The sequence below is a fragment of the Chondrus crispus genome, genomic scaffold (assembly GCF_000350225.1).
Source record: "Chondrus crispus Stackhouse genomic scaffold, scaffold_221, whole genome shotgun sequence".
NCBI lineage: Eukaryota > Rhodophyta > Florideophyceae > Gigartinales > Gigartinaceae > Chondrus > Chondrus crispus.
Window position 1 is genome coordinate 1 of NW_005179097.1, and position 15,570 is coordinate 15,570.

Below are 15,570 nucleotides of genomic sequence, written 5' to 3' on the forward strand. Positions count from 1 at the left end.
CCGTCGACGCTCGAGCCGCTGCCGCCGCACCACCGCCGCCAGGGCGGCTTTCGCAACCCGTGGGACTCGGCTTTCAAGGACGGCGGCTTGCGCAGCCGCGGCGGCTCCGGCGGCCGCACCTTCTTCCACAAGGTCGCCAAGGATCGCCGCCCGCCGGACGAGGAGCTCGCCACCATGCTCTTGCTGGCCACTACCCCGGACTTTGACCAGGCCGACGACGAGCTGGAGAAGGACGAGGAAGCCCTCGTCAGCTTCTGGATTGGCCACTGCACCTTTCTTCTCCGCGCCACAGGGCTGACCGTCTTGACAGACCCCGTGTGGAGCCTGAGGCTCGGCCCGCTGGGGCCGAAGAGACTCGTGCCGCCGGCGTGCTCGATCGATGCCCTGCCGAAAACTATCGACGCCGTCATATTGTCGAGCGCCTGTTACGACCATTACGACAAGAACGCCGTCGCGGCCTTGGTTTCGCGCGTCACCGTGTGGCTTGTGCCGCTCGGCTTGAAGCAGGTCTTGGTGTCGGCGGGCGTGCCGGATGACAAGGTCATCGAGCTCGATTGGTGGGAGGAGAGTGTAGTGAAAGGTTATACGTTTATATGCACGCCCGCGCAGCATTATAGCATCCGGGATGGCGCACTGTGGTGCTCGTGGGTGGTTAATGCTGAGCATCACCATTTCTTCTACTGCGGCGGGACGGGTTATCGAGCCATCGACAGTTCTGTCGGTGACAATGGCGCATACATTAGCAGATACAGTATTCGAAGTAATACTGCGTATCCGAATTGCCCAGCGTTCCAGGAAATCAACCGTCGATACGGACCATGCGATACCGCGTTTTTGCCCATCGGTGGCTCCAAACCCCGTGTCTTGATGTCAGGTGTGCAGGGAGATGCAAGAGACATGGTCTGCGTGCATAGGGACTTGGATGCGCATAGATCGGTCGTGCATCGCTGGGGCACGTTTGCTTGTAATGACGAGGGCATGCTGGATGCCGTTCGTTTGCTTGAGAATGTGCTTGCGAGAGGCCCTGTTCCAGAACGTGAAATTTCCTACTTGAGGCACGGTCAAATGCATGTAACGTAGAAAACAACCTGCTGCCACAAGACTCTCCACTAAATACTCACCGCTGCCCACTGTTTCCGTGTCAAGCGATCGCCAACACCAACAGTTCCATGACTACATATTTTACGCACGCCGGATAGTTAACGGAGCGGGATTTGAAATGTATGTAAGGCTGCACCCTTCGATTCTTTACAGGTGTAGTGCTCCCATTCATTTGGCGTTTTACATATTTGTTGTACTTCTCCGCACAACTCCGGCAATTACAAGTCTTAAGGACGCACTACTGTTCACTTTGCTGCTCTTGGGCCTTTTTCCAAGCCGGCACTGGCTTAGCACCGCGCCATTCTGGCATCCTACCGCCGCGACGTCCATCAGGAGGACCCCTTGGAGGAGCACCCCTTGGAGGAGGACCCCTTGGAGGAGGAGGAGCACCCCTTGGAGGAGGAGGACCTCTTGAATGTGGTCCCCTCGGTGCTCCATCCTGGATGGGTGGGCCTCTTGCTGAGCCTGCAGGTCCTGGACCCCTTCCATTGCCGTGGAGATCATCAAAGCGTCTCGGCGGAGAACGGGGAGGAGGTGGCGGACCACTGGCACTTCCGTTTTGGACAGTGCTTGGTGGAGGCTCATCTGTTTGCAGTGTCGCCTTTGCCCATTCGTCCGCAGAAATGGGGTTTTGGTCACTTGTCGTTGGAAAGGGAACTCTTGGATGGTGTTCTTGCTGCATGGACCGGTACGGGTCTGGTCTTTCAGGTCTGCTTGAAAGAGACAACGGTGCAGGGGGAGGCGGGGCGTCCTGAGTAGGTCTTGCCCGGGCAGCTCCCACGAAAGGGGAACTGGGCGCCTGGAACGGGGACTTGGCCGACTGGAATGGAGACGCGGCTGAGCGATATGGAGACGCCGCCGATCGATATGGTGATGCGGCTGCTCGATACGGTGAAGCCGCAGATGCGTATGTCGAAGGGAAAGGTGAGGCTCCAGCAGTTTCTTTTGCGGCAGTAGGTCGCCGCGTTGATCGTCGCATGTTAGATTTGAACCATGTGAAAAGGACATCCATATTCTTGTGGAGTACATTTCGTAACCGATATCCGTCTGGCAGGACTTTCACTTCTTCCTGGTGCACTGTGGTCGTCCCAGGTACAAAGACCAGCGTGAGACTTGTCAAATTCTTCTCTGATAATCCAAAGCAGTAAGGGATTGACTTCGGAGCACGCTCCTTTTCATTCGCGACGAACTTCTCAATGTCGCGGACGGATCCGCCTTTAAACTTGCGGTGCTCCAAGCACTCTGCGAGGTTAGAAATAATTGGGCGAAGATACTGCTCTAACACTTGGTCTACGTCTTCATAAGTGACGTCATCCAACTTCAGCCTGAGCGGTATCACGTTGTCGTCACTGTCATACTGCATTTGACAATCTTTGTGAAATACACCTCTCGGTTTTGTGTCTGTGTCCACCGGCAGTGTGGCAAACTTGCACGAAAAGATAATCCCATCACGGTCGTATTGACTAGGTCGAATGATGATGTCCCCTGGAAGACCACCCTGAAGCATGCTGATAGCCTCGTCACCAGTAACTTCGTTGAAAAGAGGGTGATGAAAGACAGGTTTGGCGTTGTGGCGGAGATTAGTCGTCGTTCTCTTTAGGCTAGGATTACTTGGCTTACGCGTCTTTTCAGCTGACTTCAATGGCAAAACACGGGCCCCATTCGGTTCTTGCTGCGGGTCCAGTACTGGATATGGGCGATACGCGGGATCTCGTTTATCCACGAGGGGCGTATATCCATGAATACTCTCGGGATTATCGATTGCGCCGCCCCTCGAAGTCAAGACTGCTTCAAACCTGTCAAACTTGAATTCCATGATTCGGCAGCGCCACGAACATCCGTCAGGTAAGAGTTTCCTCAGTTCAGCATCGCTTAACCGATCGTCATCCATAAACTGAGATTGTGGGTAGAGAGGAATGTATCCACGTATGTTATGTGGTAAGAAGCAGGACACACCGAAAATATTGCGTTGTTCAGGATTGACGATCCTCCTCCTCTCTTTCAACTGGCAGTTGGTAGCGGCCACGACACTTCCAACACGCATCATTATTGGGTCCGCTCCACTTACAAGGTAGAAAACAGCTGCAGGCTCAGGTGATCGCATCGCAATTCGGTGATCCTTGAAGGGGCCCTGGAATTCACTCGCTATTATTCGGACAGTTTCGAAGAGGCTGCCACGACCTAACTTCTCCAAGTGATCTGCGTATTCATCCAGTGCTAGCCTCTGTAACCCTCCCGGATCATCTAGCACAGCAGATGTCATTCGCAATGCCTCAGTATGCTCCTCTGATTTCGGAATTTCCACACGGAGATTCCCATCATCATCCCGAAGCGCTTCATCGGCAATCTTAATTGCCACAGCGTAGTGTTCAGGATGAACTCGAGAGTCATCCATTGGGTCAAACACCACGCCTTCGTCGTCTCGGCGCCGACCCCGAGATTTTCGAGACAGTCGAGCTCGACGAAACTCTATAGCTCGACGACTGCTGCCTCCATTGTGCAGCTCTGGATCTCTGACACGCAGAAAGGCGGCCGTCGAGAGAAACACAGTACGACCAACGTGCTTCTCAGTCCATAAATGCTTTCTAGAAGGTAGACCGCCATCTTTTTCACTCAGAGATGCCTCAAGCGTCCGCAGCAAAGCTTTAGCTTTGTGGACCCCAAGACCGCTTATATATCTCAATAGCGATTGCGTGTGCGGCAGTCGAAGCATACGGTTAATATCAACACCATTTGTACATACGGCTCGAAACAGGGCTCGTTGAAGCGCGATCAATCTCTCTTTTGGCTTAGCAAAATAGTGATATGGATGGATTTTGAGGTGTGTAGCCGACTCTTCGTCTTGACCAATTGGTGAATAGATCCACAGTGGCTCCTGTGCGAGACGACCCAGACCGATAGCACGCTTTTCCAACAGAGTCATGGCATCCACAGACAAGCCAATGGACGCAGCCTCTGTTCTAGCAAATATTCGTGCAGGGAATTCATCAGCAAGAACAATGTAGCGGGAAAGCATATGTCGTAATCCCTTGAGCTTTTCCTCCGCATCTTTGTAGTTGCCGGCGTTGTCGTCTATTTCTCGTTCAGTGACGAGCTTTCTGATTTCTTCGATTTCTCTCGGATGCAGCATTGGGGGCCTCCGCTTATCTTCTTCTCTAGAGTCGACAGCCATTTCTGCCACGATGTCAATCAGATCGGTCTGAAGGCGCATAACCGAACGGCCACCACTTCCGACCCCGATAACTATCACCTGAGCTCGTGATTGGGATATGAATGCTTTCAGCTGGTCCTTGATCGGGACTGGCAGTTTAGAATCTGGGGAATCCTTTCGGGCTGTTCTCCGAAGCCAGCCAGCAAAAATTTCGTACCCCGTCTGGTATTCTCCATTGTCGTCTAGTTCAACGAATGTCAGCCTTTCCCGAGCTATCCTCTTCTCACCACCCATCTTGTTCTTTCCCTTCGCCGACTCTAAATCCTTAGCAGCTTGGAGAGGATCTGGTTCTTCATCCTCCTCTCCTGTGACACAGACGGAGAGTACCCTGGGACAACCATTATCATTAGGATCTGGTCGTCCTGGGCCTAAGAGAAAACGTCGGGATGCTGACTGACAAAGATGACTGCGAAGGACGAGGTCTGTGTGGCTATTTAACTCTTCTGTGATTTCATTGATGAGCTCCTTTGTGATAATCCTCTTCACCTCACTGACAACATGCATCCGTTCCTCATTCCACTTTTCAACCATTTGTGACGGTACACCGGCAACAAGAAAGGAACTCTGAAGACTAGAATCAAACTTAGCAACTTGCTCCGGCTGCAGAACAACCTTGAATTGCGTAAATCCAAGATTCACAGCACGCATGACAAGGGCAAAGTCAGTAGTATTTGAGAAGGACTCAAGTTTCTTCTCCGCAAGACATGTTACTGGTCTCAATGGGTGCGTGTCGTCGACCTGAGCAATTCCCTGACGAGTTGGAATCGTTGAAATAGATACTGTCCCAGGCTTGCAGAGAATCTCACGTGCGGTCTGCATAACTTGCATATCTGCGACAATTTCTGTCACAAGTATCAAGCGAGCCGCGTTAAGAAGGCGTTCTGCCATCTTTCGGTCTGTAATGCCTGCCCTCTCTGCGGATTCCCCAAGACGATCAGCGCAAACTTTGGCAACTTCCAGAGGTTCATCATCTGCGTCAAGAGGAACATGCATCTGCATTCCTGAGCCATATTGACTGGCACTGCGGAAATTTTCTCCAAACTGTCTAGCGCTTAGCCCAAACTCTTCAGCTAGTGCCCGATAGCCGCGCTTGCAAAAGTATGTGTAGCGGTTCTTTCTCCGTGAAGGGCGTTTCGCTCGCTTGTCGTCATCATCTTCCTCCATGAAATCGGACAATGCGTTGTTCCGCTTCGTAACTACATCTGCCAGTTCAACGGCGAGATGGAGATATGCGTCAGCATCCTTTAAGCGTTGCTCGTCTTCACATGTCTCAATTATGGTCGTCACTTCCTTGACTACAAGGGAGGGTACACCTTTTTCAGCTGCTTCTTTTGTTGCAGCTAAAAGACTCTGACGCTTCTTAACCACGGAAGCGTACTTCTTGTCGAGATCTAAGATGTGCCATAGCACTCCCCAATCCCCAAATCCGTCATCATAACCTCGGGGAACTCCTTGCAGATGATCAATCGAAATACCGGGGCGGTAGCCGTCATACTGGTAGGAATTGAATCCTCTCGGAGTGCGCATAGCTCCCCGCGCCTCGAAATCCTGCTCCGATGGATTCCCACGCAATATTTCACCAGCCCTCGGAATGAGAAATGGAGTAATGTAATCCTTTCTGTACATCGCAATGAAAGGAATATCCAACTTGTCAATGTGAATGTAAGATAGGACTACAACAATCCTGTTGGTAACGGCTTCTGGTTTGTAGTGTTCAAGGTCCTGGAACATTGGATTGTCCCGGAACCCGTGGTTATATATCCAGGTTCCCTCTTCCTTCAACTCGGCATCTGTCGGAGTGCGATGATTTGGCCCGAAGTGATATTGCAACTCTTCTGGGACATCCATTGCAACGATTCGCTTCACTTCTTCTGCATCATCACCTGGACCGCTCAGCTGTGTAGCGATGTTGGCCTCTTGTGTTCCCAACTCTTCGTCGTCCGGCATGGCGTCAATATCACCGAATCTGTCGTCGTCTCGTTCGCGAATCGTGCGAAGAGGTTTTGATTCGTCTTGTTGTTCATCTTCGCCAAGGTAATCAGCGTCTTCATCGTCGTCACCGTCTTGCCCCTTCTGGAATAGCTTGTCGACGCCGCGGTATTGGGTCATTTCCTCAACATCACCAAAAATGGAGCGGGCCTGGCGCACAGCCTCGGAACTAACCAGGCCATCTCTCTCGGCAGCACGCCTGCGTCGACGACGACCGCCATCATCAATGAAGTCATCCATTTCGTCATCGTAGTCAACGGGTTCTTCAGGCTGGCGACGGCGTTCGTAAAGGTCATCCTCTTCCTCGATGTCAGCCAAGCCGCGCACTTCATCATCAAGGCCAAAGTTGTCTTCCTCATCTGCGGCGCCCTTTCGCAGACGGCGTAGTTTTTTCTTTCTATCAATGCGAACACCTTTTTCCTCGAGAAGCTCCAAGTCACCCTCTGCAAGTTCGTGAGAATCGTCGTATCTTCTACGCTTCTTCTTTTTCTTCTTCCGAATTTCTTCAAGATCGTCAGCATCGTCATCCCTGCGCATCGGAGGCAGTGGACCTGCATCATCAGCGTCACCGACATCGTCCACTATGAAGTCATCTTCCTCAAACTTGTCCTCATCGTCCGATTCCTCCACGCTAGAATCTTCAAAGTCATCCTCCTGCGGAGCTCCATTCTCGTACCCGTCTTCGTTGTCGGACATTGGGAAACCGCGTCAAGGTGGGACGAGCCAGAATGGTGAGTTTCGCGTTTATCAGGTTGAGCTGGTGTGGAGACGACGGCGGCGGTGAAACGAGAGTTTTGGCAAGAGGAAAATGGCGGTTTCAACCCCAAACAGGCGGTTTTTGGGGCGAGGTTTGTAGATATGCGCGCAGGGGGCTTTGCTTGTCCTGTCAAGGTGAAACTGCCGGACAAAGATCCCGCCCACCAACAACGGGGCTGGATGGTTCTCGTTATGATTAAATTCACGGTCCAATCACCTGCTTGGATACCAGAAGATAAGAGCTTTCCCTTCTGTATGCGCTGCTGCGAGGGTCTTCAAATCTTAATGTTTTTGTAATTATTATTTGGCCAAAGCACTTGCATAACTTGATCAATGTAATTGATCTATATGAAACGTGTAAGACGACAGAAATTAGATCATATGCCGAATCAGATAATGGCTGTATCTTATTGGCTGCTCATTTTTACGGGATTCACCACACCCTGCAATACAATTGGGCAGATCCTCGAGCTTGTTTTTTTGCCTCGTGACTCTAATCGCGATTTAAACGACAATTCGCGTCATACAATTCGCGTAGATCGACTGCGAGATTTGATGATGCTTATTGCAATCACTCCACCAACATAGCAGCACCCGTACGCTACGCTAGGGCACCGCGCACAGTAAAGCAGCAGTTATGCAACTGTCTCTCCAAAGGTGCAGTATTTAAGAGATTCCGCACCCCCATTACCCAATAGATTCGGGCTTGTCTGCCCACTCTCAACCCCCAGCTATCGCTCTCTTTCCACCCTTGACGGCTTCACAAGGTTTAAGTTCAACATGAGGACAATCGCGTTAGGCTCACAAGGTCTAGTCATATCGAAAATTGGCTATGGCTGCATGGGCCTGACCACGGCATATGGAACCAAACTGCCGGATGACGATATTGTCGCGCTACTTGAGAAGACGCATGAGCTTGGTATTACCCTCTGGGACACCGCCAACCTCTACGTTTATCCCGACTTCTTCCGACTCCTTCGTTTCTCCTCACCGCTCGTATGTCAAGAAGAAATAATCTCCAGGGCAATTGAAAAAGTCGGGAGGGAGAATATCCAGATCGCCACTAAAACTGGCGTTGAGCTTCGTCTCTTCCCAAAGTTAAGGATTGTCCCAAATGGGTCCCCCTCCTTCATCCGTCAGCAATGTGAAGATTCATTGCGTCGCTTGAAGACAGACTACCTTGATTTGTTTTATCTTCACCGCATCGACCAAACGCTTCCCATCGAGATTTCTATGATGGAGATGAAGAAGCTGGTTGAGGAAGGAAAGGTCAAATATGTTGGCCTATCTGAGTGTTCCGCTTCAACCATCCGAAGAGCCCACAGGATTCATCCCATCACTGCTGTGCAGCTTGAGTATTCCTTGTGGTGTCGCGACATTGAAACCGGGATCATGCCCACGTGTGCCGAGCTGGGCATTGGTGTTGTCGCCTATTCACCCCTTGGGCGTGGTTTCTTTGGCGGGTCCACTGGTACCACGAAGAAATATTCGTTGACTGATTTTCGCGCCAACCAACCCCGTTTCGTAGGTGAGGCTGCCGAGGGCAATGCCAAGCTGCTGGAGAACGTCCAAAAGATCGCAGATCAGAAGGGCGTCTCGACAGCCCAACTCACATTGGCCTGGGTAGAAGCGCAGGGCCATCGCCTCAACGGGGCCGGAATTGTTGCAATTCCAGGAACAACGAAGGAAAAGAACCTTATCAGCAATGTCGGATCGACGGAGATTGAACTCTCTCCAGAAGAGCTTGAGGCATTAGAAGCTGCCGTTCCGAAGGAGGCAGTCTCAGGCACCAGATATGAGGAAGGCCATGAAACGTGGGAAGCGGACAAAAATCCAGCCCTCACTCCTGAGCAGGCCGCAGAATATGGCATTCCAATGCCAGACAATCAATAAGAGGGGAAGGCCGGATAGAATTTATACCGGATGAAATGTGTCAGAATTCAACTTGCGAAGCCGAGTCCACGGCACACGCGCTGGCTTGGACGAAGAGTCCAACTGACGGCTGTCAAGTTTCTAACCTGACACAGCCCTTGCGAAACATGATGTTCTCCTGATCGGGAGCATGTGAACCATCTGGATGCTGTGACAGTAGATGTAGGTCTCATTAGTTCTTACTGTAGCCGATAATTACAAAAATAGCCAAATAGCAGTGTTCAAATGCGTTGTGATGCCCTATGATAAGAGGCTAGTTAATTCTTTCGCTGTGTCTTAACTTGCCCGGGTTTGACTCCCACCTTCACCTTCAAATGTTCTTTTCAGCGATGAAATCGTTGTCATACCTGGATACGGTACAGACTACAGACCTGGACAGAAAGAAAGAATTGCAAAGCGAAATAGAACTGCCAACTCTGATTAGCGAATTGTTTGAAACCGCAATAACGGAAGACTCAAGTCAGTAATGCGAACACTCTAGAAAGAGTCGGTCCCACCCCCCCCCCCCCCCCCCCCCCACACACACATTGTGAGTGTGTGCACTCACTTTCGTTTCACTCATCCTTGAAGAATACGAGTTAATCCCCACCGTTGCTTTCACAGAAGGTTACATTTACTTAACATAGATACATACACCCTACCTCGCTCCTCTACTTACAGGCTTTCTCTTAGTGCTACCTGTACCGCCAAGTAGCGCCTCCCAGTCGTCGCCAGTCGACTTTTTGTTCCTTCTACTCGAGGTAGAATTCAAACCCATTCCTGATGCAGTTGTGCGAGTTGTCGGCGGTCGCGGTTTGGGCTTGGAAACCATTGGAGGTGCCAGGTTCCAAAGATCACCCCCACCCGCCATTGATCCGCTTGCGCTGCTCGTGTTGCTTCCACTTCGAGGGATTCCTCCAGGCACCGCTTTCGGTTTTGACGTAGGGTTGCCCATCATGGAAACAAAGAGGTCCTCTTCATCTATGGGCTTTGTGCCTGCTGCTGGTTTGATGTCCATATCACCCCAGCCGTCGTCATCATCATCTTCCGGAAGCTCATTGCCAGCGTCGTTGAAATCGGAAAAGGTGTTCATAGCACTACCTAAGCTTTGAGCTGTGAGTGGAGTCGGGGCGAAAGCTGCTGGAGCGGAAACATTGCTACCAGCGTTTCCACCGCCATTCGTGCTCCCCCATGTATCGCTACTCATTGCAGTAGGTGCCTTTACCATTGCCGGAGGCTTTCCATTGGAAGTCACTGCAGCAGTTGGCCGTCCTCGCTTGAAATCTTCCGAAGAAATTCCCGTTGATGTGCTACTACTTTGAGCGGGTGTGTCTGACTTGTTCAGCAAAGCGGCCGTCATCGATGAAAATGAGCTCAATCCCCACCCCGACCCCAATGAGGCACTACCAGACTTGAAACCAGAGGTCTCTTTGTTCTGAGCGTGGTTAGCGCTTGAAGACTCTTCGGTACGGGACATCTCTTCATGGTTTCTCGTGAGGGTACTCTGAAACTCGGCGACAACCTTAAATGCGAGCTGGCGAACATCGCCAGATTTGTCAATAAGTAGCGGTATAATCGCAGGAAGCAACCGAGTAGCAATATCCTTCACTGAGTACGTATCGGTGGTGATCAAGATTGCATTCACACCAGCTGCCCTTGCATGAGGGAAAGGATCTTTTAGAGACCGCAGAAATGCCGCCGCCAGAACCTTGTTGCGCGCGGCCTGGCTAAGTTGCGGGGCAAGCTTACCCAGGCACACAGTCGTATTTGTCCGAATGGCGGGTTCAGGGTCGACCTGCAAACGGGCAAAATGCGACATGAGGACGGAGTTGAGGTTCTTGTCAGTCAGTCTATTGCAGATGCTCAGCACTGCCTTGACAGCCCCATCCCGCAAAGCCGGTGCTTGCATATCCTGAAACGAAGCGCACATCGCAGGGAACAAGACTGTGTTGAGTGCATTGTCGTCAAAGTGCTTGCTGAACAAATCCAACTTGCTGTAAAGCTGCACTTTGAGATTACGGTCAAGACCATGATTCCCGTACCAGCCGACAGCATATTTCTTAACGACAATATTCGCAAAGTCGTGTTCGCTCAGCCTATCCGCCATCTTAACGATACATGCAAAGGCTGCAACAGCTCCCGCACCCGTCTCTAAGCTCTGACTAAGCATCGGGAGGACCTTAAACGTACAAAACCCATCCGGTAGCCTATCCATAATAGTGGATAGCTTTCCTAAAAAGGCCTCTCGTTCCAGCTGCCCCTTGAGCGCCAAGTTCTCTACAAACATATTCAGTTCGACAAACTTTGATTTCTGAAAGTAGGGATGGTTTGGCAATTGCCCGGCAGGGGCTCGATTCGATGCGTTGCTCGCAAGCAACTTCTGATACGCCGACAGAATCTGCTTTGGCAGAGCAGAGATATTCTGCAGTTGATCTGGCGATGTTAGACTCCCGGCATGAGCCTCATACATAAGGCATCCCAAGGCCCACGAATCAACCGCACCCGGGGCGCCGGACGCAATGCCAGACCAATTACCCCGCGCGAACTCTGGGCTCTGGTACTCATGCCTCTGCAGCTGGGCGGCATGCTGAGTCAAGCTCGCCGCAGACGAATGCGCGGTGACACACTCGAAGCCCGCGAGCTTCCAATCCCCCTGCGGCGTAACAAACACAGTGGCTGGGTTTAGCCTGCCATGAATGAGACTCGAATCGTGCAAAAACCCCAAAGCGCGGGCGGTAGTGTACAATCCCCACAAAACCGTTTCCCTGTCAAGCGGCGAACTGGCGTCTGCAAGGATGGTTGCAAGCGGGGTGGCGGGTTCCGTGGCGACGTAGATGGTGCCGTCTGGCCCTTCGACTGATGCGATGTACTTGAGGACGTCTGGGTGGCGGAGGGTTTTCAGGCGCTGCAAGCAAGACTTTGCGAGCGCGGCTTGCGAGGATGTCGACCCGGGCTTGGAGCCGTCGAAGTGGAAGACGAGGGAGGGGTCGTGCGTGGACTTTGACTTGCCGTGATGTAGCGCCCAGATGTTGGCGGGGTCATGCGAGGCGATGGGCGTGTCAAGGGAGTGGGTGAAGCCAAGGTCCTTCTGGATGAGCTTCTGGAAGTACTGCATGACGGAGGAGAGGGGATGTTAGCGAGTTAGGTAGGACGCTGGGGAGTTGGGAGCGGAATGAGAGGAGAAACAAATCCGTTTTCGTGGAGAAGGAAGGCCCTTGCTTGCTTGGAGGCTGGGTGTGACAAGGATTCACCAAGCCTCCTTGTCGCTGCCGAAATTCGGATCTCCATCGCCGATCGCGATTCGCAGCAACAAGTGTCAGCCCTGCCACGTGTGCAAGCCATCAGCAGGACCGCTTCAATCATCATCCATCCCGATCACAAAGTCTCCTTCCAACTCCGTCGTGCCCATCAACAACCTCATCCCCTCAACAGTTCATCGCCTTCCCCCCCCCTCCCCGCCCTATGCCGCCATCCCCTTCACGACCTGCTGCCATGGTCCAAGAGGCGAGCATCGATTCCGCGGACGACTCCGCCGCTAACTCCACCCTCACGGCCTCCCAACGCACAGCCCTTGCCACGTTTCGCGCCGTCACCTCTATCGCCTCCGACGCAGACGCCCTTCCGCATCTCACCGCCACCAACTGGAACCTCGAGCGCGCCGTCGACCACTTCCTCGAACCCGCGGCCTCCTCCCCCTCCACTCCCAATGACAACGGTGCCCCAGCCCCACCGCCACCGACAACCACCGCCGTTGCCAACCCCAACCCGCGCCCCTTTCCCCGATGGCTGCTTGCCCTAACCTCCCCTCTCCGATTCGTCTGGTCCCTCTTCTCCGGCCTGACTAGCGCCCTCATCCGTCTCTTCGGCACGGGCCCGAACCGCGCCATCGAAGCTGCCCCTGGCGCGACGCCCTCGGCACGTTTTGCCTCCTTCTTCGACGCCCGCTATGGCACCTCGCACCCCCCTTTCTACCTCGGCCCCTACTTCTCCGCCCTCGCTGCCGCGCAATCCAACCTCCAGTTCCTCCTCGTCTACGTCCATTCGGAATCTCATCGCCTCACCCCGCGCTTTTCCCGCGAAGTGCTTTGCGCCCCCTCGCTAGTCACTGCCGCAGAACCTATGGTCTTCTGGGCCGCGAGCGTATCGCAACGCGATGGAGCCGCCGTGCAGCGCGCGCTGCGTGCGCCGGCGCTCCCGTTTTTGGCTATCGTCGCCCCGCCGAGCAGCCGCGTCAGTCCAGATGCAGACTTGGCACTGGCGAATTACGGAACTGTCCTCGCCGTACGGGCTGGGTTTCCGGCGCTGAATGGTGGTGGAGATGGTGCTGCGGCGTGGGTTGATCGTGTCTTAGCGAGGCACGGCGGTATTCTTGTGGCTGCGAGGCAGCAACGGGATGAGAGGGAGAGCGCGAGACTGCTCCGGGAGCAACAGGATATGGAGTACGCCGCCGCGCTGGAGGAGGACAGGGAGAAGGAGAGGAAGGCGCAGGAGGAGCAGGACAGGGTAGAAGGGGAGAGGGAGCGCTTGCGAGGGCTGGAAGTCAGACGTGAACGAAAACGCGAGGCGTTGGGGGAGGAACCGGAGAAGGGGCCTGGTGTGGCTAGTGTCGTCATGAGGCTGCCGGATGGAAGCAGAGTGGGGAGGCGGTTTGAAAAGGCGAACGCTATGGAGGTCGTCTTCGATTGGGCAGAGGTTAATCGAGTCGACATCGAAAAAGCAAGTTTGGTTACAACCTACCCGAGGAGGAGCTTGAGATATCCGGAAGATGCGGATATGACTGTGGAACAAGCGGGGCTGTTTCCTAGCGCTATGCTGCTTTTGGAGGAAAGATCGGATGAGTAGACTAGTTCGAAAGTTTGGCGGAGGCCGAAGCCCGCTTCGTTGTATAAAGGGATCGTTTAACATTTACGTTTTCCATAGCGCGAAAGTGTACCTGACCAGCTCTTTCGTCGGCGCTAACAAGTTGAGAGCATAATCGCAGACGCTGAAGTAAGCCAAGACCCCGCACAGCCCTCCAGCCAGTACTCGCAGATCCTACTAGGAGCGACCGCAGATGGCCTGCTGTCTGGAACGACGTGAAATACAAGTACAGTATTACCATCGGGGCAGAGGAAAGATGGCATTGTCCCAGCGAAAAGAAGGCAAGAGTCGAATGACGCCAGCCCGATGGTGGTGATGAGGTTTGCCTCGAAGAACAAACTTTCGGCCGTTAAATTTCAAAACAAGTCGCTTTAATCATCTCTCAATATGAACGGCTGTAGCCAGAAGGAGCCTCTTAAAGGCCTCAACGTTGTGCTCCCTCCCTCGCCTTGCCGTCTTTCAAACACGCAGAGAGGCTGCATCACGAAGTAAGAACATGTCACCATGTGAATCTTTCACTTACAAACTCAAGCACAGACAAGATGAGAGCTGACGGCCTCCGCTCTGACCACAGATGCGGAGCAGCGCAACATTCCAAAGAGTCGCGGGGTTGGTGGAGTGTGTCACAATCCGTGACATGCAACCATATGTATGCGCATACCACGTAAATGTATGGGTCCCACAGCCATCCATTTACGCAAGCTTGCATCGCAACCTCCAAGAGCAAATGGACATGGCATGACTCAATCAAAGTATATGCTAACCCTCTGACATGGTGCCCCACTCAAGCGCAATAAAAACAAGGCAGCCAGAAACTGGTTTGAATGACATTCCAAAGGCTTGCCTTTTCACAGCGGCGGCTCGAATCCCGGTTGAATGTTGGTGCCATTAAACACGGAGTAAAAATGGATCAATCCTTTCGGCACGCGCGGATACTTGAGAATATCAAAATCTGTCTTGTAGTACTGGAGGGCCAACTTGATAGTGGTGGGGGAATAAAAATCACTGAGGGGCTTCGAGTACACGGGTTTTCTGTTCATCTCGAAAGAGGCCGTGTCCTCGTTCCACCCCAGGACGGTAAGCAAAGCATCGGCATCGTCCTGCAGCGATTCCAAGTGGAGGTACACATCATACTTGATGTGGTCTAAGGCGCACAAGTCGGTCTGTGGGCGCCAGTGCTCGTTACTTGGGGTGAGGTTGTCGTCGGTCAAGAGACAGACTAAAAAGTCATGGAGCGATAACAAAGGCCCCGCTTCTGGCATAACCCTCTCCGCTATCATGTGTGGGCACTCCTCCGTGAGATGTTTTCCCCAAAAATCGCGCCTCTGATTCGGCCACGGGTAGGCGATTTTATTCTGATACGCCGAAACCAGCCTGGCGAAAGGGTCTCTGACGACGACGAACTTGCGGATGTCGGGGCTGGCGAGCTGGCTCATAGCCTCTCGGGGCTTGAGCGCGGCGAGTCTGGGGAGGCCGTTGTGGCGGCCGTGTATGAGGGCGGGGTCCTCCCAATCAGGGAAGCCGGCGCGCTTGCGGAAGAGGGCCTTGAAGCGGCTGCACGCGTTCTTCGGGATGTAGCAGTAGAGAACCGGGGCGCGCGGGAGGCCGTAGATGTTGCGCGGGATGGCCGGGAGCGAGGACAGGGGACGCGTCGGGGTTATGGCGGGCCATGCTTTCTGGCGGCGATGACGGCGCAGGAGAGTGAGGAGGAGCAGCAGAAGGAGGCAGACGGCGGCGAGATT

At 53.2% G+C, this 15,570-nt stretch overlaps 7 protein-coding genes; 3 read left to right on the forward strand and 4 right to left on the reverse strand.

Moving 5' to 3' along the window:
* Positions 1–174: 174 nt before the first annotated feature.
* CHC_T00004230001 (hypothetical protein) lies at positions 175–1,140 on the forward strand. XM_005715520.1 is given in 2 exon segments: positions 175–1,080; positions 1,081–1,140. 1 exon segment carries the CDS (start codon positions 175–177, stop codon positions 1,078–1,080), a length of 906 nt encoding a protein of 301 aa, XP_005715577.1. The 3' UTR covers positions 1,081–1,140.
* Positions 1,141–1,217: 77 nt separating this feature from the next.
* CHC_T00004231001 (hypothetical protein) lies at positions 1,218–6,997 on the reverse strand. XM_005715521.1 is given in 2 exon segments: positions 1,218–1,339; positions 1,340–6,997. 1 exon segment carries the CDS (start codon positions 6,995–6,997, stop codon positions 1,340–1,342), a length of 5,658 nt encoding a protein of 1,885 aa, XP_005715578.1. The 3' UTR covers positions 1,218–1,339.
* An 840-nt stretch (positions 6,998–7,837) lies between these two features.
* CHC_T00004232001 (hypothetical protein) lies at positions 7,838–9,250 on the forward strand. XM_005715522.1 is given in 2 exon segments: positions 7,838–8,950; positions 8,951–9,250. 1 exon segment carries the CDS (start codon positions 7,838–7,840, stop codon positions 8,948–8,950), a length of 1,113 nt encoding a protein of 370 aa, XP_005715579.1. The 3' UTR covers positions 8,951–9,250.
* Positions 9,251–9,561: 311 nt separating this feature from the next.
* CHC_T00004233001 (hypothetical protein) lies at positions 9,562–12,083 on the reverse strand. XM_005715523.1 is given in 2 exon segments: positions 9,562–9,626; positions 9,627–12,083. The coding sequence occupies 1 exon segment, from the start codon at positions 12,081–12,083 to the stop codon at positions 9,627–9,629; it is 2,457 nt and encodes an 818-aa protein (XP_005715580.1). The 3' UTR covers positions 9,562–9,626.
* Positions 12,084–12,460: 377 nt separating this feature from the next.
* CHC_T00004234001 (hypothetical protein) lies at positions 12,461–13,872 on the forward strand. XM_005715524.1 is given in 2 exon segments: positions 12,461–13,810; positions 13,811–13,872. The coding sequence occupies 1 exon segment, from the start codon at positions 12,461–12,463 to the stop codon at positions 13,808–13,810; it is 1,350 nt and encodes a 449-aa protein (XP_005715581.1). The 3' UTR covers positions 13,811–13,872.
* Positions 13,873–14,187: 315 nt separating this feature from the next.
* Positions 14,188–14,334, reverse strand: CHC_T00004235001 (hypothetical protein). XM_005715525.1 is given in 2 exon segments: positions 14,188–14,199; positions 14,200–14,334. 1 exon segment carries the CDS (start codon positions 14,332–14,334, stop codon positions 14,200–14,202), a length of 135 nt encoding a protein of 44 aa, XP_005715582.1. The 3' UTR covers positions 14,188–14,199.
* A 342-nt stretch (positions 14,335–14,676) lies between these two features.
* CHC_T00008775001 (Carbohydrate sulfotransferase) overlaps positions 14,677–15,570 on the reverse strand; it is a 1,782-nt gene continuing 888 nt past the window's right edge. The window contains exon 1 of the mRNA XM_005715526.1: positions 14,677–15,570. This exon is cut by the window's right edge and continues 888 nt beyond it. Coding sequence (XP_005715583.1) covers positions 14,677–15,570 — 894 coding nt within the window.